Source organism: Saccopteryx bilineata, chromosome X (genome assembly GCF_036850765.1).
Source record: "Saccopteryx bilineata isolate mSacBil1 chromosome X, mSacBil1_pri_phased_curated, whole genome shotgun sequence".
Taxonomy (NCBI): Eukaryota; Metazoa; Chordata; class Mammalia; order Chiroptera; family Emballonuridae; genus Saccopteryx; species Saccopteryx bilineata.
The window spans coordinates 14,569,646-14,591,346 of record NC_089502.1 but is presented as its reverse complement, the minus strand read 5'-3'; the positions used below and the strand labels follow the sequence as shown (position 1 = coordinate 14,591,346).

At 37.8% G+C, this 21,701-nt stretch overlaps 1 protein-coding gene across 8 annotated transcripts in view; it reads right to left on the bottom strand.

Moving 5' to 3' along the window:
* ENOX2 (ecto-NOX disulfide-thiol exchanger 2) overlaps positions 1–21,701 on the bottom strand; it is a 396,229-nt gene that overhangs the window by 42,569 nt on the left and 331,959 nt on the right. For all 8 annotated transcript variants that reach the window (XM_066249139.1, XM_066249140.1, XM_066249141.1 and 5 more), the window contains one exon: positions 4,093–4,207. In XM_066249139.1, coding sequence (XP_066105236.1) covers positions 4,093–4,207 — 115 coding nt within the window. The remainder of the gene's footprint in view (positions 1–4,092; positions 4,208–21,701) is intronic.

The window sequence follows — 21,701 nt, the reverse complement described above, 5'->3', positions numbered from 1 at the left end:
ACACTTCTCCAAAGAGGACATATAGTCGGCTAACAGGCATATGAAAAAATGCTCAACATCACTAATCATTAGAGAAATGCAAATTAAAACCACAATGAGATATCACCTCACACCAGTCAGAATGGCACTCATCAATAAAATAACACAGAGTAAGTGCTGGCGAGGATGTGGAGAAAAGGGAACCCTCCTGCACTGCTGGTGGGAATGCAGACTGGTGCAGCCATTGTGGAAAACAGTATGGAGATTCCTCAAGAAATTTAAAATGGAACTGCCTTTTGACCCAGCTATACCACTGTTAGGAATATACCCCAAGAACACTATTTGAATAGAAGAAATGCACCCCCATGTTCATGGCAGCATTGTTCACAATAGCGAAGATCTGGAAACAGCCCAAGTGTCCGTCAGAGGATGAGTGGATTAAGAAGCTTTGGAATATATATACTATGGAATACTACTCAGCCATAAGAAATGATGATATCGGATCATTTACAACAACATGGATGGACCTTGATAACATTATACTGAGCAAAATAAGTAAATCAGAAAAAAATAAGAACTATATGATTCCATACATAGGTGGAACATAAAAATGAGACTCAGAGACATGGACAACAGTGTTGGGGTTACAGGGGGGGGAGGAGAGGGAGGGGTTTGGGGGAGGGGAGGGGCACAAAGAAAACCAGTTAGAAGGTGATGGAAGACAATTTTATCAAAGTCACCCCATTAAAATTAATAAAAAAAAATTTGTCTCACGGCTAATTCAGGCAGTTAGAAGAATAATATAAGGATGCTAATTCTGCTTCTCAGGCCACATCCTGCAAAAGGGGCCCCAAGAAAATTGGTGATTTGGCTCCTCTGATCTTGCCAATTGGATTTAAAAAAATAGGTCAGGAACGCCCTGATATGGAAGTAACAATACATGAGCATTAATTTAAAGGACTTTTAGATACTGGAAGCTACACTGACCTAACAGATACATTGGTATCTGTTATTGCTAAGCTTCCTGGCCCACTATTCTTGCTGTATTGGCCAAGAGTTTGCTTAAAGGCTTTAATCACTGTAAAAAAAAGAAAAAAAAAGAAAAAAGAAGACTGGATAAAGAAGATGTGGCACATATACACCATGGTATACTATTCAGCCATAAGAAATGATGACATCGGATCATTTAAAACAAAATGGTGGGATCTTGATAACATTATACAGAGTGAAATAAGTAAATCAGAAAAAAACAAGAACTGCAGGATTCCATACAATGGTGGGACATAAAAACGAGACTAAGAGACATGGACAAGATTGTGGTAGTTATGGGGGGCAGGGGGAGGGAAGGAGGGATAGAGGGAGGGGGAGAGGGAGGCGCACAAAGAAAACTAGATAGAAGGTGACTGAGGACAATCTGACTTTGGGTGATGGGTATGCAACATAATTGAATGACAAGATAACCTGTACATGTTTTCTTTGAATATATGTACCCTGATTTATTGATGTCACCCCATTAAAATTAATAAAAATTTATTTATAAAAAAAATTGGTCATTAGGGCAGAGAACTGGTTGTTAAATTATTTTAATCCCACCACTGAACTCAGTTGTTTTAACTTTAGGTCCAGTGCATTGTCCAGTGTACATTTCTGACTCCCAAGATTTTCTGGAGTGGTTTACCTGAAAACAGTGGTCTTTTGGCTGATATTTTAATTCCCTCTATGGCAGGGGTCTCGGGCTGCATGCGGCCCGCCAAACAATTTTGTGCAACCCGCAGACTAATCCACGAAGTTCAAAATATTTTGGATAAAATTAAGTAAGCCTAGGGGCCTACTTGTATTTTTCATTTCTCTAGCATCCTAGCTAGATATTAGCTTTGTTAACAGCAGTTGTGATGCGAACTACAGTTTCTGGTCATTTTGTGACTCTGAGTAAACTGCATGTACGATTGTGCTTGTTGTACTGATTTTTTTTTGTTTTCAACTGCAGTGAGAAAAGTGTTGCGTAACAGTTGCCTTTTGTAGACCTAGTGCGGCCCACCGAATGGCTGTGATCTTGCTCTGCGGCCCACATGCTGAGTTGAGTTTGAGACCCCTGCTCTATGGTAATCTCCCCCAAGAAAGTTTGTTATGAAATTAAAGAGTGGTGTATTATACTGTTAAGCAAGTTTGTCTTATGAGTTCCACTGGGAGCCAACATCATGGCCTCTGTCTCAGTGAGGTCCTGACTATACTAGATAAGAACAAAAGCCTTTACCTGGAAAAGTTTTTGTAGACTCCTGTTTGGTTCCTAATAAACTTCCAAGTAACCACAGTAAAAGTCAGCAGATAGGTAGACTCATATATTGTAGAGATTTCCCTTTAGTTTGTAGATTCTCTTTTAAATTTGTGATATATATATTTATTAATTAATCTATATTAAATTTGTGAAATATTTATATATAATTAAATTTATATTAAATTTATAATTAAGTTTATATATAATTAAATTTATATTAAATTTAATAAATCTGTATTAAATTTGTGATATATATATATATATATATATATATATTATAAATGGTCTACCGGAAAGTTCTGTCCGTTTCTGTCACAAGTTTCGACATGTAAGCACATGTTTATCTTTCTATTTTTATTACTTAATGTATACATACTGATGTAGCAAATTAACTAAAACAAAGTTGATTCACGTTAGTCTTATGTGTGAAGTGATAGTGTACCCATGGCTACTGATAAAGTTCATTGACGCCACTGTAATTTTTATGAATTTCAACAAGGAAGAAATGCTATAGAAGCATGTCTGTCGCATCCACCATATTCCCTGGACTTAGCACCCTCTGACTATCACTTGTTTTTGTCCTTACAAAATTTTTTGAAAGGCAAAAAATTCAAAAATGAAGAAGATATCAAACAAGCACTGGTTCAATTTTTCGCATGAAAAGATAAAACATTTTTCAAAAATAGGATATACAAATTGCCCTTACACTGGCAAGAAATCATTAATAATAATGGCAATTATATTATTTAATAAAGTTTATTGACGGTAAGAAAAATTTGTATTTTGTTTTATTCCAAAAACGGACAGAACTTTCCAGTAGACCATATATATATATAGTGAAAGGAGGGGCAATAGAGACAGATTCCCACATGTGGCCTGACTGGGATCCACCTGACAACCCCTACTTTGGGCCGATGCTCTGCCTATCTGGGGCCATGTTCCAAAATGAGCTATTTCTAGCACCTGAGGCTGAGGCTCAACAGAGCAATCCTCAGCAACCAGAGCTGATGCGCTTGAACCAATCAAGTGATGGCTGTGGGAGGGGAAGAGAGAGAAAGAGAGAAAGGGAAAAGAAAGGGAAAGGGAAAAGGAAAGGGAAAGGGAAAGGGAAAGGGAAAGGGGAGGGGTGGAGAAGCAGATGATTGCTTCTTCTGTGTGCCCTGACCAGGACTTGAACCCGGGACATCCACATGCCTGGCCAATGCTCTACCCCTGAGCCTACCAGCCATGGCCAAGTTTGTAATTTTTTAAGAGAAATATTTAATTTTTTGCATATAAATTTATCAAAAATATTGTTTATGATTTCTCTCTTTGGAGACTTTCATCCGAAATTATATAACCAACTCCTATATGTTCCAGAATTTCTTTTGCTATATGTATTTTTTTTACATTTGAATCTGAAATTCATCAATTATTAATTTTGCTATAAGGTATAAGTGAAATAGGAATCTAACAATTTTTTTCCCTAAAAGTTTGGCTAGTTGTCTATTTATGCATTAGCTCTCTTATGGTTCCTACTGTGAAACATATTATTAATAAATCCAAACCAAATACAGAATGCTGCCTAAATATCCAGTGTTCCAAGGAAAAGAAAGTCCAGTTTTAATTAGGTACTATGATAAAAGATAAGGGATAAAAGGAGGCAATCCTAAATTGAAAGCCCTTTAGCCACAGTGTTAATATCTAGCCAGTTTGTACGTAAATAGCTTCACCAATTATTTCTAGCTAGCTCTAGTCTGATAGGTTAATGCCCATCACTTACTGGGTGTTAACAGTTTTAAAATGTCATCCATTCAAGAAGATGTCATTTAAATAAAACAGAGCACAATTATCTTTACCTGATTCCTCAGTTTCTTTTGATTCTGTTGTTTCTTCTATTTCCTCATCAGACATCTCCATTTCTTCTTCTCTCCTGATTCCCATTAATTCATCATTATGGATGTTGCGAATTTCCTAAAGTTAAAAGGTATGCTTTTAAAATGGGAAAGCCTTGAAAATCTTGAGAAAATGAATAAAGTTAAGGATAATATAAAGCAGTTGTTTTGACATATAACAGAATTTCAGAGTACTCTTAAGGCAAAGGCAAAGGGGAGCATTGAGGCTGAAATTGTCTCAATAAAACAAAGCAGACTTTATATACTCTGTCTTGCATAAGGCTTTCTTTCCATACCCAGAGTTCTGGTAGCTGATGATACTTGTATCCTTCCCGTATTAGAAAGTACTGTTGGTCACAAATGACCTTTTACCTCTTCCTCACATGAATTTCTGGACTTCTCCTTATTTAAGGGTTCTGCCATTTTCATATTCCTGTGTAAAACCCTTTGATTTTACTGCTTTCCATCCACTTTCCTCTCCCCTTACAGTTGCATTCAATGGAATTCTTAACCAAACTTTTGAAGGTTTAGAAGTCACAACCAAAATGGTCAGTAGTGGGCTTCTACCAGATCACCCATTCTATAGATAATAACTATACTTTGTGAAAACAAACAAACAAACAAAACACCAAACCGAACCAAACCAAACTAAACCAAACCCCTAACTAATGACATTGTAGGGTGAAGAAAAGCAGGTATATTCTGAAGAGGAGTGACACTTGGAAGAAGTGTATGGGTCTCCTGGTTTTTTCAAGCGCCTTTTTGTCTGTGAGCAGACCACAGTCAGCACCTCACAGGGTAACTAAATTTTTAATAGAAAAAAAATACAGTCTTTATATCCTAAAGAAATCAAGATGAGCGATTAGGGCAACTGCAGCCACTGGGAAGTGAAGAGGAGTTTTCAGAAAGGAGACAACTAAAGATAGAGAAATTGAAATTCTGTGTATAAGATCTGTTCAAATTTCTTCATGACCTCTGAACCACAAAAGCACAGCGCAGAATCCAAACAATACAGCTAAGGCTAAAAGAACTAAACGGACATTTGAGCTGCCATCTAAGACAGAAATTTCAGCTTAACTCTAATGAAGTAAATTGACTATTAAAATAAAAAAAAACATAGTCAACATTCTTTGGAAAAACATAAGAGAATCTAAAGTCTTTTTTTTTTTTTGACAGACAGAGAGACAGAGAGAGAGTCAGAGAGAGGAACAAATAGGGACAGACTGGAAGGGAGAGAGATGAGACATCAATTATTCATTGCGGCACCTTTTGTTCATTGATTGCTTTCTCATATGTGCCTTGATCGAGGGGCTACAGCAGAGCAATGGACCCCTTGTTCAAGTCAGCGACCTTGGGCTCAAGCCAGCGACCTTTCGGCTCAAGCCAGTGACTATGGGGTCATGTCTATGATCCCAAGGTCAAGCTAGTTACCCCACACTCAAGCTGTTAAGCCCGTGCTCAAGTCGGATTAGCCTGCACTCAAGCCTGAGACGTCAGGGTTTAGAACCTGGGTCCTCTGTGTCCCAGTCCGACACTGTATCGACTGCACCACTGCCTAGTCAGGCGAAACCCAGTCTTAAAAGAAAAAGATACAATATGAAGGAAAAGCTCCACAATACTTGACATATAAAGAACTAGGATGAGATGATCCATTTCCAAGAGAAAAGATAATCAACAGAGACCAAATTGAAATCAACCAGATATACAGTAAAGTAATGGTGCACTTTTGACCGGTTACAGGAAAGCAACAAAAGATGATAGAAATGTGAAATCTGCACCAAATACAAGGCAAACCCTCCCAGTTTCCATAGGATGATGCGGCAGCATGTGTGCATGTGCAGATGATGACGTAACACGGTGTATACAGTGGAGCAGCCCACGGCCATGTGTCGAGAAGTGGACGGTACAGAGGAAAGTTTAGTGTGTTCTGTGGCTCGCTAAATTCGAATCCGCGACCAAAGTGCAATGTGAATATCGGCACATTTATAACAAAGCACCACCACATAGGAATAACATTACTTGGTGGGATAAGCAGTTGAAGGAAACTGGCAGTTTGGTGGAGAAACCGCGTTCTGGTAGGCCATCAGTCAGTGATGAGTCTGTAGAGGCTATACGTGATAGTTACCTAAGGAGCTCTAAAAAATCTGTGCTTGAGCCCACAATGAACTGCACTGAATAGGTGTGAAACTGGGAGAGTTTTCCTTTTATTTGGTGCAGATTTCACATTTCTATTGTCTTTTGTTGCTTTCCTGTGACCGGTCAAAAGTACACCATGACTTTATGGACACTGTAGATATTAGCAGACAAGGAGTTAAAGCAATTATTATAATATAATTAGCCCAATGATGTAAAGAAAAAATGCTTATAATGAAGGAAAAAATAGATAATTCTAGCTGAGAAATAGAAACATTTATAAAGAACCAATGGAAATTCTAAAACTGAGAAATAAAAAATCTGAAAATATCTAAAATAAAAGTAATTAGATAAACCTAACAGTAGCATGAAGATGACATAATAAAGAAAAAATTTAGAGAACAATATAAATTTATCCAATCTGAAGAATAGAGAGAAACTAACTGGAATTACTGAAATAGGAGAGATTAAATCATTCAAAACCTTTGAAGAAAAAATAATTGAAGATTTCTAAAATTTGATGACAGACATTACTGTATATATTCAAAGAACTCAGTGAATCCCAAGCAGGGTATCTGTAAAAAAAACAGTATGTCTAGGAACATCATTGTAAAACTGCCAAAAATTAAACATAAAGAGAAACTCTAACAAACTTATTGTGATAATCATTTCAAAATATAATTAAAGTAACTGTGCTCTATATCTTAAACTTTTTTATTTTTAAATTATATTTAGAAAATTAAATTTAACAGTGTGACATTGATCAATAACAGTACATAGGTATCATGTAAACATTTCTATAACATTTGAACTGTTATGTTGTATACCCATCACCCAAAGTCAAACTATATTCTGTCTTCTGTCACCTTACATTTCTCCTTCTTTACACCATTCCCCCATCCTCTTCCCCTCTGCCTTTCCCACATCCCCTTCCCTCTGGTAACCACTTCATATTTATTTATGTCCTTCCTTGAGTCTAAGTTAATATCTCACTTATGTGGGAGATCATACAGTTCTTAGCTTTTTCTGATTTAGTTATTTCACTCAGTATAATGTTCTCAAGGCCCATCCATGTTGTTGTAAACGACAATATGTCATCACACCTTATGGCTGAGTAGTATTCTATTGTATAATATGTACCACATCTTCTTTATCCAATCTTCTATCAGTCAGTACATTTTGATTGTTTCCAATCTGTTAATAATGCTGCAATGAACATGGGGGTGTATATGTCTTTACATACCAATGTTTTCGAGCTTTTTGGGTTGATACCTAGAAGAGGAACAGCTGGGTAATATGGCAATTTTATTCTTAATTTTTTGAGGAACCACCATATTTTCTTTCATAATGGTTGTACTAATTTGCATTCAAACCAGCAGTAGATGCCAGTTCCTTTTTCTCCACAGCCTCTCCAACACTTGTTATTACCTGTCTTGTTGATAATAGCCAATTTAACAGGTGTGAGGTGGTATCTCATTGTAGTTTTGATTTGTATTTCTTGAATAGCTAGTGAAGATGAGCATCTTTTCATATATCTGTTGGCCATTTGTATGTCCTCTTGGGAGAAGTGTGTTCAGGTCCTCTGCCCATTTTTTCATTGGATTGTTTGCTTGTTTGTTTCTGAGCTTTGTCAGTTCTTTATATATTTGGGATACTAACCCCTTATCACAGCTGTTGTTTGCAAATATCATCTCCCATTTTGTTGGCTATTTGTTTTGTTGTCAGTTTCTTTTGCTCTGCAGAAACTTTTAGTTTGATATAGTCCCATTCATTTATTGTTGCCTTTACTTCCATTGCCTTTGGGGTCAAATTCATAAACTGTTCTCTTTGGCTTAGTACCTATGTTTTGTTCTATGTAATTTATCATTTTTGATTTTATATTTAGGTCTTTGATCCATTTGAATAAATTTTTGTGCAGGGGGACAAACTGTAGTCAAGCTTCATTTATTTGCATGTGGCTTTCCAATTTTCCCAACACCATTTATTAAAGAGGCTTACTTTTCTCCATTGTGTGTTTTTGGCTCATTTCTGAAAGATTATTTGTGTGTGTGTGTGTGTGTGTGTGTGTGTGTGTGTGTATGTGATTTTATTTCTGGGCTTTCCATTCTGTTCTATTGGTCTGCATTTATTTTGCCAATACCATGCTGTTTTTATTATCATGGCTCTATGATACAATTTGAAGTCAGGTAGTGTGATACCTTCGGCTTCATTCTGTACCCTCAGGATTGCTTTGGCTTTTCAGGTTTTTTTATGGTTCCATATAAACCTTGGAATATTTTGCTCTATTTCTTTAAAAAAATGACATTGGGATTTTGAAGGGGATTGCATTAAATTTGTATATTGCTTTGAGTAATATGGCCACTTTAACTGCACTTCTCACAAAAATTGGGGATCAGGGAACTTGCAGATACTCCAGTACCTCCAGCATTCTGTATAGTGCATTTTTACCAATGAAATAAAAGTTGGTTTTACATCTCCCTTGCATAATAAAACAACTTTTTTGACTTGTCATTGCTTTTCTGATGTTGTTTAATAAAAAAATCAAATGCTTCTTTTTTTTTATCATTTCATATTCATTTTGAAATATTCCCTATTTTTTGTGAGCAGTATATATGTTAATTCTTCCAATCCATGAACATGGAATATTTTTCTATTTCATTGTGTCTTTTTCAATTTCTTTCAATAATGTTTTGCAGTTTTCAGTATATAGGTCCTTCACATCCTTTGTTAATATTATTTCTAAGTATTTTAATTTTTCTGTTTTGATTTTAAAAGAATTTTTTTTAAGTTCATTTTCTGAAGTTTCATCATAGGCATATAGAAAGGCAATAGAATATTGTATATTGATTTCGTATCCTGTGACTTTACAATATTGGTTTATGGTTTGTAATAATTTTTGGTGCAGTCTTCAGGGTTCTCTATATACAGGATCATGTAATCTGCAAAAAGTGATACCTTTACTTCTTCTTTCCCAACGTGGATGCCTTTTATTTCTTTCTCTTGCCTGAATGCTCTGGCTAAAACTGCCAGAACTGTGTTGAGTAAGAGTAGAGAGAGTGGGCAGCCTTGTCTCATTCCTGGTTTTGGAGGAAAAACCTTCAGTTTTTCACTATTTAATATAATATTAGCCGATAGATTGTCATATATGGCCTTTATTATGTTGGGGTGCATTCCTTCTATTCTGATTTTGAGTGTTTTAAACATAAAGGGATGTTGCATCTTATCAAATGCCTTTTCTGCATCTATAGGATATTATATTTGCTCTTTGTTTTGTTGATGTGGTGTATTATGTTGATGGATTTCCATAAGTTGAAACATCCTTGTGTTCCTGGAATGAATCCCACTTGATTGTGGTGTATTTTTCTTTTGTGTTGTATTCAATTTGCTTGTATTTTCTTAAGATTTTTCGCATCTGTATTCATTAGACATATAGGTCTATAGTTTTCTTTTTGTATTGTCTTTGTCAGGTTTTGGTATGAGGGTTATGTTGGCCTCATAAAATGTGTTGGGGAGTACTGCTTCTTCTTTTTTACTTATTTTTTTGGAAGACTTTGAGAAGGATAGGTACCAAATATTTGAAAGTTTCGTAGAATTCACTAGTGTAGCCATCTGGTCCTGAACATTTGTTTTGGGGGAGGTTTTTAATAGTTGTTTCTATTTCCTCCCTGCTTATAGATCTATTTAGGGTTTCCACTTTTTCGTGGTTCAGTATAAGAACATTGTATAGTTCTAGGAATTTATCCATTTCTTCTAGGCTGTTGAATTTGGTGGCATATAATCTTTCATAATAATCTACATGATCTTTTGTATATATATGATGTCTGTGGTAATTTCTTCAAGCCTGTGACCTTTAGGCTCAACCCAGCAACCATGGAATCATGTCAATAATCTCATGCTCAAGCTGCAACCCCACACTCAAGCTAATGATCCCATATTCAAGTCAGATGAGCCCACAGTCAAGCTGCTGACCCCATGGTTTTGATATGGGACCTCAGTATCCCACATTGATGCTCTACCCACTTCACCACAACTAGTTAGGCTCATTTATATCTTAATAAAAATTTAAAAAAGAGAAATCTTGAAAGCAGCCAGAAAATACAACACATTATATGCAGGGATCAACAATTTGTATACTTTGCTTTTTCAGAAACTATAAAGGTAAAAAATCAGAGGAATAATATCTTTGTAACTTGCAAGAAAAGAGAAAATTATCTTTTTATTCAGAATTTTATGTTCAGAGAAAAATTATTTCAGGAATAAAGATGAGATAAATATATTTTCAGACAAATATAAATGTAAGAATTTGTCACCCAAAAACTTGCACCATAGAAATGCTGAAGAAAGTTCTTCAGGTTGAAGGAAAGTGCTACCAGATGTAAATACAGGACTTCCAGAAGGCATGAAGACATTGGGAATGATATAGACTACATTAGAAAATTCAGTTTTTCAAAAAGAGTAAACATGAAAACTCTGTATTTTGGAGTAGCTTATAATCATTTAGAGGCCACTTGATGCCTTTTAGAGGTTCCTCAGCATTTAGCTCTGACTCTCTTTCCAGGTTAGATGCAAATTGATCATAAAACAAAATATCCAGGCCCTGGCCGATTGGCTCAGTGGTAGAGCGTCGGCCTGGCGTGCGGGGGACCCGGGTTCAATTCCCGGCCAGGGCACATAGGAGAAGCGCCCATTTGCTTCTCCATCCCCCCTCCTTCCTCTCTGTCTCTCTCTTCCCCTCCCGCAGCCAAGGCTCCATTGGAGCAAAGATGGCCTGGGCGCTGGGGATGGCTCCTTGGCCTCTGCCCCAGGTGCTAGAGTGGCTCTGGTCGCGGCAGAGCGACACCCCGGAGGGGCAGAGCATCGCCCCCTCGTGGGCAGAGCGTCGCCCCTGGTGGGCATGCCGGGTGGATCCCGGTTGGGCGCATGCGGGAGTCTGTCTGACTGTCTCTCCCCATTTCCAGCTTCAGAAAAATACAAAAAACCAAACAAACAAACAAACAAAATAAAACCCCACAAAATATCCAAAGCTGTCTGGTAAAAACTTTCATTTAGTGATTATAAATATTTCAAATAGATTGTTTTTAGGTGAGAGAAAGAGAGATAGTGAGACCAACTCCCATATGCACCCTGACCAGGATCCACCTGGTAACTCCATCAGGTTCTGATGCTCGGTATTGAGCTATTTTTAGTGCCTGAGGCTGATGTGCTCCAATGGATTTATTCTCAGTGCCTCCGGTCATGCTTTAATCAACAGAGCCACAGACTGTGGGAGTGGTAGAGGGAGTGAAGGGGGAGAGGGAAGGGAAAAAAAGCAGATGGTTGCTTTGCCTGTGTGCCATGACTGGGAATCAAATCCAGGACGTCTGCATGCTGGACTGATGCTCTATCCTCTGAGCACTAGTCAGGGCCTCAAATAGATTTCTAAATAAATAATGATATAGTTAATCACTATCTAAACCATTATCCTTCTTTGTCATTCCTCTTATCAGGAAAAAAGATTTATGTATCAAGTTAAGTTTTAATTAAAGATAAAGAAGAGTACATTTAAGAAAAGTGAGCTACCCAATGTTATCACTAATGTTAAGAAGTAATAGAAAAGTATAATAAAAAATAGAAATATTAATATAGCATCCCTCATGTGTTTCAGGGGTATTACTTAAAATAGAAAATAATAAGTTGCTTGAGAAAAATGAACCTTAAAGAGCCATGTCAAGAAGGAGATTTGCTATGTCTGATTCAAACACATTGTGAAGAAAAAAAAATGGCACTCATTTTTATCAATTTTTTCTATGTAATGAGTCTGGGTTTCAGTTATTATCAAAGAGCTGTTCCTGGAAAGGTGATTCTAAGGAGGTTTGACACTGACAAATTAAAATATTGTACAACTTACTACATAAGGAAAAGTCATGGTTCTCCTCGTTGCCTAACAAAAATGTGGACTGTCAGAGGGTATAAGCAAAGATCAACTCTCAGTATACAAACATGCTGTCTAACTCTAAGACAATTATTGTTTTTTCAGAAGAGTAAACTGTGTTCATTCTTGGTTAATGTCTCAGGGAAAGATCTTACTGATAGCTAAGATATGCCTTGTAGCTGGTCACCATCTACAAGGCAGCTATCTGTTTTTAGCTGGGTAAGAAAGCATAATAGTTTCTTCTTAAGAGTATAAAAAGTTTAATAATTAGGTGATACAGCTTATCTAGAGGTCTCTTACATCTTTAATATAATCCCTAGAAATATAGCATACTTAATTTACAAATTTTACTTCAACACCTTAAAATACTTCAGGGACAATAATTAGTTGTTCTTTTAGCTAATAAAAAAATGAAGGTAGGGAGGAGATTCCAAGATGGTGGCGGAGTACATAGACATTTCAACTGCCAACTCCCAGGACCAAATTGGATTAAATTAATTTAAGAATAATCATCTTAAAAAATCAATTTTGGACTAAACAAATAGGAGTCTTAACCAAGGATCACAGAAGAAGCCTGTATGACTAGTGGCCATGGGCATGCAGGTTCACACTGGATTCAGGTAGATAGTAAAGGAACGGTGGAGGCAGAAAATGGAGGGCCATTTCATTTATTAGAGTCTCACAATGTCAGAGGAACAAACAGGCAGGGAAAACTGCTTCACTCTCTCAGGGCTCCCAAGCCCCAATCCCCTCTCTGGACTCACTCTTTGGACTCACCAGACTCACAGACCCCCACCAGGCTCAGCAATTCTTAGCCAAATTAGCTTGGCCAAAATACTCCTTCCCTGACAAACAATAGCAAACTATCACCCCTCCCCACGGAGGCCAGTAGTCCGTAATTTGCAATCTGCTGCCTTGAGGGCAAGCAACTGTAGCCTTCCACAGACCACACACATGGTGCTGCCCTGCACCAATGCAAAATTCATGCAAGCAAAGCTAAAGACACTTTACAAACTTGTTTGCCCAACAAAGCCACAATGAGACTGGTAGAAAGGGCAGAGATGCAGAAAGGGCTGCCCTGCTCCCAGGAGCAAGAGACTACAGTGGAGGGTCTGGAGGGACTCTCACTGCAGGGAGGTTCATTCTGAGGGGGAGGGTTCTAAGCTCCAGGCCAGGTGCCTCAACCTGAAATACCAGAGAGCCTAGAGTAGCTGACCACATAGCATTTCATGGTGAAAAAAGCTGAGGTTTCTTTCTGTGAGAAGAGACAGGAGCTCTGGGAGACACACACTCTGTCTTAAAGGGCCAGTGCAGAAAATCTCATTCACAGTCACTTACCCAGGGCTCCGAAGGGGGAGGGCTGAGAGGAAAGTTGTAAGAGGAGAGTATAAAGTTGTAGAACAGTGGTAGTCAACTTGGTCCCTACTGCCCACTAGTGGGTGTTCCAGCTTTCATGGTGGGCAGTAGTGGAGCAACCAAAGTATAAACAAAAAGATAGATTTAACTATAGTAAGTTGTTTTATAAAGATTTATTCTGCTAAACTTAGTGAAAATCAGACATAAAGTACTTGGTAAGTAATTATTGTTATATGCTTTAACCTCCTGTAACTCTGCTTTATAAATTTTATGAAGTAAAGTTACTTCCCTACTTTATAAATCACCATTACTGTGGAACCGGTGGGTGGTTAGAAAATTTTACTACTAACAGAGATACAAAAGTGGGTGGTAGGTATAAAAAGGTTGACTACACCTGTTGTAGAAGGAGAGTGTAAAGTTGGAGGCCCAGGGAGAGACACAGTGGGGGAAGGCCACTGGAACCCCTTTGCTGAGTCATTCTCCACCACTGCAGTCACCATGGTTCTTGTGTGGAGCAGTCCCCTCTGAGCATCAGCCTGGGGGAAAGCAACTGCCCTACCCTCAGGAGTCTCTCCTGCCCCACTCATGAAGACTGGGTCATGCTGAGAAGCAAGGAAGCAGGTGACGCATTCGTGAGTGTTTTCTGGTGTTAAGGCTGAAGCTTTACCCTGCACTCTCTCAAGTCTATGACTGATGCTTCCACCTCATGGGAGACTCAGTAGAAACTGTATGGACTTCAGGCAGAACACATCTCTGGGTCCCAGAGACCACATTCACTGGATTCCTGCGGCCACACCCTACTAAGGTTTGTGAAAAAAGTCAGGACTGAAACCTAGGGCCGAGCCACACACAGCCCTAATCCCTGAATTGCTGCAGGCTCTAGACTCTACCAGAGGTTTTATTTCAGTGGCTGAGCCCAACGAGCAGCCAGCAGACAGAGGCTGTAGGAGGCAGGACTTAGGGAACCTTGGCCTTTTAAGCAGACCTTTCCCCATGACCAGTGTGGGTAAAAGCCAGCCAAGGTGTGAAGCCTGGTATTTCCATGTGCACCTGAGCCCAGCAGAGGCAGCCACAAACTCTGGATTGCTTATAGCTCCAAGAAGGTTGCTAAGAGCCAGTTACAGGCAGTGTCTCCCACTGGTCTGTGCTGGGTTCCTTGCAGGGAGGCCTAGCACTGGCATATCCAGTGGCCAGCTGCAGAGAGTATGGGTTTAGGACCTAACAACCCTTGCTAGTGGAGTATCCTAAGGAATGGTTCCTCATACCTGGCCAACTGAGGTGAGTTCCACTTTCTATGTTCAGCACTGGCACAGCAGCTCATGTGCATTGGGTAGGGTGGAACTTCACAATCAGCTGGCCCTGGTGCTAGATATATATGCTTCCCTGCTGGGCTTGGTTCCAGAGGGTGAAGGGAGAGAGGCTTGTAGCATAAATAATTATAGTGTGGGTCCCTGTGAGCCTCTTTTTGGGTCTGGTCAAGGGGCTTAGCCACTTTCTTGGGAAGGGTACAGTAAGCCTCAGGAGAGGACTTTCTCAGTCTTCCTCTCTGAGACCAGAGTTTCACCAGTTGTAGTAACTTCTGCAGAGGGACTGTCAGCCCCACCCAACCTGAACCTGCTGCTCACCTTGCTGGGGAAAAACAGAATTGGTATTATCTAGTAGTGGTTGAGGGATTAGGCTCTGGAATAGAGGATGCTTTCCCTATACTGAACTGCTGACCAAGAGACCCCTTAAGTAGGGGTTCCATTAATGTACTCCCAACCTCAGCTGCCCTAACCCATTAAGCTTGCAACCTGTAGAGAGGTTGTTTCAATGAGGCAAATCTGAGCCCACACTACAGTCTATCTACAGAAGATTATGTGGGAAGACCAGGCAGCTACAAGAGGAGGTGGAGCAGCTGAGAAGTAGAGGCAAATCTTACAGAGCTTGGCACTTTTATGGAGCTACTGTTATCTCGAAGCAGAAGGAAACTGATCCTTATAGTCAGATGGCCCCTTCCACACTATCAAAGCACAGGAAACTCAGACACAAACATTGAACAGAGCAATAGCTCTATGCAGGTAGCTCATGGCAGGTTACACACAACGGCTCATGTCAACCCAAGAAAACCTAGGACAAACACAACCACTAGAGAGTGGCAGAGAGCACCAACCCTAGACTCACCTAACTACACAAGCAGCACACACAAAGGAGAATCCAAAAGGCAACAAACACTGTGGAGAATAAATATGCCCAACAGAACAGACTGCACAGTGCCTAACATACACGATTCAACACGACCCTTAGAGCCAGCCAGCCAGAAGCAATAACTGCACCCATGAAAGGACCAACTACATTCAATAAACACATACAAAAGGAAGGAAAAATACTACCCTCAAGAATCATTCTTAGAGCAAGAAAATCAGGTGACCTGGAGATCTGTACCACTGAGCCCATCTTCCTCATAAAGACACCACAAAAATTTCGAAGTCAGACAGCACTACCTAATACACAGACAAAATGGGCAGACAAAGAAATATGACCCAAATGAATCAACAAGAGAAATCCCCAGAAAAAGATCTAAATGAAATGGAAGAGGAAGAGATACAAATGGCCAACAGATATATGAAAAGATGCTCAGCTTCATTAGTTATTAGAGAAATGCAAATCAAAACTACAATGAGATACCACCTCACTCCTGTTAGATTAGCTATTATCAACAAGACGGGTAATAGCAAATGTTGGAGAGGCTGTGGAGAAAAAGGAACCCTCATTCACTGTTGGTGGGACTGTAAAGTAGTACAACCATTATGGAGGAAAGTATGGTGGTTCCTCAAAAAACTGCAAATAGAACTACCTTATGACCCAGCAATCCCTCTACTGGGTATATACCCCAAAACCTCAGAAACATTGATACGTGAAGACACATGTAGCCCCATGTTCATTGCAGCACTGTTCACAGTGGCCAAGACATGGAAACAACCAAAAAGCCCTTCAATAGAAGACTGGATAAAGAAGATGTGGCACATATACACTATGGAATACTACTCAGCCATAAGAAATGATGACATCAGATCATTTACAGCAAAATGGTGGGATCTTGATAACATTATAAGGAGTGAAATAAGTAAATCAGAAAAAAACAAGAACTACATGATTCCATACATTGGTGGAACATAAAAATGAGACTAAGAGACATGGACAAGAGTGTGGTGGTTACCAAGGGTGGGGGGGAGGGAGGACATGGGAGGGAGGGAGGGAGAGAGTTAGGGGAGGGGGAGGGGCACAGAGAACTAGATAGAGGGTGACGGAGGACAATCTGACTTTGGGCGAGGGGTTTGCAACATAATTTGATGACAAAATAACCTAGACATGTTTTCTTTGAATATATGTACCCTGAATTATTAATGTCATCCCATTACCATTAATAAAAATTTATTAAAAAAAATAAAAAAATAAATGAAATGGAAGTAATCAAACAACCAGAGGCAGAGTTTAAAATAATGATTTTTAGGATGTTCAAGGATCTTAGAGCAACAATGGATGGTCATAATGAGTACCTAAATAAAGAGATAACAAACATCAAAAAGGACATTGACATCATAAAAAAGAACCAGTCAGAAATGACAAAGACAATATCAGAAATGAAGAATGCACTAGAAGGAATCAACAGCAGGCTGTATAAAGCAGAGGATTGAATCAGCAATTTAGCAGAGAAGATAAACGGACGTACATACAGAAACAGAGCAGCAAAAAGAAAAGAGGCTCACAAAGACTGAGGAAAGTGTAAGAGCGTTCTATGACAATATGAAGAGAAACAACATCTGTATCACAGGGGTTCCTGAAGGACAAGAGAATGAACAAGGAATAGAGAACCTGTTTGAAGAACTCATAGCTGAAAATTTCCCTAAATTGATGAAGGAAAAAGTCACACAAGTTGAAGAAGCACAAAGAGTCCCATTAAAGAGGAACCCAAGGAAACCTACACCAAGACACATCATAATTAAAATGCCAAAGTTAAGAGACAAAAAAGAATACTAAAAGCTGCAAAAAGCAATTATATACAGAAGAGCCCCCAGAAGAATGACATCTGACTTCTCAACAGACATTTTACGACAGAAGGGATAGGAAAGAAATATTCAAAGTGATGCAAAACAAGAACCTAAAACCAAGAGTACATTATCCAGCAAGGCTATCATTTAAAATTAAAGGAGAAATAAAAAGCTTCCCAAATGAAAAAAAACACTCAAGGAATTCATTACAAGGAAACCAGTACTGAAAAAATTGTTAAGGAGCCTGCTGTAAAAAGAGCAATGTAAAAAATAAATTGAGAGAAAGAGGATTGTAGATTTAAAGAATAAAATGGTGATAAATAAGTAAATATCAATAATACAGATAAATGTAAATTGATTAAATGCTACACTCAAAAGACATAGGGTAGCTGCATGGATAAGAAAACAAGACCTGCACATATGCTGTCTACAAGAGACCCACCTCAGAAATAAAGATACAAATAGACTGAAAGTGAAGGGATGGAAAAAAGTATTTCATGTAAACAGAAATTTAAAAAAAAGCTGGGGTTGCAATATGTGTATCTGACAAAATAGTCTTTAAAACAAAGGCTATAGTATGGGACAAAGAAGGTCACTACACAGTGATAAAGGGAGCAATCCACAGGAGGATATGACCATTGTAAATATTTATGCACCTAATATAGGAACACCTAAATATATAAAGCAGATTTTAATGAATATAAAGGGTGAGATCAACAGCAATACTATAATAGTAGAGGATTTTAATTCCCTATTAACATCAGTGGATAGATCCTCCAGACAGAAAATTAAGAAAGAAACAGGAGCCTTAAATTACACATGAGATCAACTGGATTTAATAGATATCTTCAGAACCTTTCACCCCAAAGCAGTGAAATATACATTCTTTTCAAGTGCTCATGGTACATTCTCTAGGATAGACCACATGTTAGGACACTAAACAAGACTCAATAAATTTAAGAAGATTGAAATAATATCAAGCATCTTCTCTGATCACAATGGCAAGAAACTAAAAATCAACTACAAAAGAAAAACTGAAAACAATCAAACACTTGGAGGCTAAATAGCATGTTATTAATTAAAGAATGGGTTAACAATGACATCAGGAAGAAATCAAAAGTTTCCTTGAAACAAATGAAAATGAACATACAACAACTTAAAATCTATGGGACACAGTTAAAGTGGTCCTGAGAGGGAAGTTCATAGCATTACATGCATACCTTAAGAAGGAAGAAAAAGCTCAAATAAATAACCCTGCATCTAAAGAACTAGAAAAAGAACAAATAAAATCCAGAGGATGTAGAAGGAAGGAAATAATAAAGATCACAGTGAAAATAAATGACATAGTCTAAAAATAATGCAAATAAACAAACAAACAATGAAACCAAGAGCTGGTTTTCTGAAAAGGTAAACAAGATTGACAAACCTTTAACCAGACTCATCAAGAAAAAGGACTCAAGTTAATAATATTAGAAATGAAAGTGGAGAAGTAACAACTGACACCACAGAAATACAAAGGATTGCAAGAAAATTCTATGAAGATCTATATGCCAAAAAATTGGACAACTTAGGTGAAATGAATAAATTCCTAGAAACATACAATCTTCCAAAACTCATTTGGGAAGAATCACAGAACCTAAACAAACTGATGATAACAAATAAAATTAAAACAGTTATCAAAAAAACTCCCAGCAAACAGAAAGAAATCCTGGACGGGATGGCTTCACAAGCAAATTTTACCAAACATTCAAAGAAGAGGTAACACCTATCGTTCTCAAGCTATTTCAAAAAATTCAAGAGGAGGAAAGACTTCCAAGCTCCTTTTATGAGGCAAACATTATCCTCATTCCAAAACCAAGTAAAGATACAACAAAGAGAGAAAACTATAGGCCAACATCCCCAATGAACATAGATGCTAAAATTCTCAAGAAAATATTAGCAAACCAGATCAAGCAATGCATCAAAAAGATCATACATCATGATCAAGTGAGATTTATTCCAGGGAAGGAAGGCTGGTACAATATTTGCAAATCAATAAATGTGATTCAGCACATAAACTAGTGGAAGGATAAAATTATGTAATTATATTAATAGATGCAGAAAAAGTATTTGATACAACTCAGCACTTATTTATGCCCCAAACTCTCAGCAAAGTTAGAACACAGGGAACATACCTCAACACAATAAAGGCCATCTTGACAAACCCACAGCTAATATCATACTCAATGGGCAAAAATTAAAAGCAATCCCATTAAGATCAGGAACAAGGCAGGGGTGCCCCCTTTCACCACTCTTATTCAACATAGTTCTGGAAGTCCAAGCCACAGCAATTAGAGAAGAAGAAATAAAAGACATCCAAATTGGAAAAGAAGAAGTAAAACTATCATTATTTGCTGATGATATGATACTCTACATAGAAAACCCAAAAGTCTCAGTCAAAAAACTAATAGACTTGATAAATGAATTCAGCAATGTGGCAGAATATAAAAATAATATTCAGAAATCAGTAACATTTTTATCCACCAAGAATAAACTATCAGAAAGCGAAATAAAGGAAAAAATCCCCTTCATTATTGCAACAACAACAACAAAAAATAAAGTACTTCAGAATAAATTTATCCAAGGAAGTGAAAGACTTGTACTAAAAAAAAATTATAAGACATTGAAAAAAAGAAATCAAGGAAGATACAAACAAGTAGAAGCATATACCATGTTCACAAATAGGAAGAATAAGCATCATTAAAATATCTATACTACCCAAAGTAATGTATAGATTCAATGGAATTCCTACTAAAATACTGATAGCATACTTCAAAGATAGAGAACAATTATTCCAAAAATGTATATGGAACCAAAAAAGATCCCAAACTACCTTAGAAATCTGGAAAATAAAATATAAAGTGGGAGGTATCACAATTCCAGATATCAAGTTATACTACAAGGCCATTGTACTCAAAACAGCTTGGTACTGGCATAAGAACAGGCATACAGATCAATGGAACAGAACAGAAACCCAAGAAATAAACCCATGCCTTCCTTTATAGTCAATTGATATTTGACAAAGGAGGTAAGAGCATACAATGGAGTAAAGACAGTCTCTTTAATAAATGGTGTTGGGAAAATTGGACAGGTACATGCAAATTAAATGAAACTGGACCACCAACTTACACCATTCACAAAAATAAACTCAAAATGGATAAAAGACTTAAATGTAAGTCATGAAATCATAAACATCTTGGAAGAAAACAGAGGTAGTACACTCTCTGACATCTCTCATAGCAATATTTTTGCCTATTTATCTCCATAGACGAGTGAAATCAAGGACAAAATAAACAAATGGGACTATATCAAACTAAAAAGCTTTTTCACAGCAAAAGACACCATTAACAAAAAGATAACCCAACACAATGAGAGAACATATTTGCAGATACTTCTGATAAGGGGTTAGTACCCAAAATTCATAAAGAACTTCTAAAACTGAACACGAGGAAGATAAACAATCCAATTAAAAAATGGGAAAAAGAATTGAATAGACACTTCTCCAAAGAGGACATACAGATGGCCAATAGGCATATGAAAAAATGCTCAACATCACTAATCATTAGAGAAGTGCAAATTAAAATCACAGTGAGATATCATCTCACACCTGTCAGAATGTCACTCATTAACAAATCAACACACAGTAAGTGCTGGTGAAGGTGTGCAGCAAGGGAACCCTCCTTTACTGCTGGTGGGAATGCAGAGTTGTCCAGCCACTGTGGAAAACAGTCCGGCATTTCCTCAAAAAAATAAAAATGGAACTGCCTTTTGACTCAGCTATTCCAATTTTTGGAATATATCCTAAGAATTCTGAAATACTGATTCAAAAGAAGATATGCACCCCCATGCTTATGGCAGCATGTTTAAAATAGCCAAGATCTGGAAATAGCTCAAGTGTCCATCTGTGGACGAGTGGATTAAAAAGCAGTGACAGATATACAGAATGGAATACTATGCAGCTGTGAAAAAGAAGGAAATCTTACCTTTTGTGATGGCATGCATGAATCTGGAGACTATTATGCTAAGTGAAATAAGCCAGGCAGAGAAAGACAAATATCCTATGATCTAACTTATCTGTGGAAGCTAATGAACAAGGTGAACTG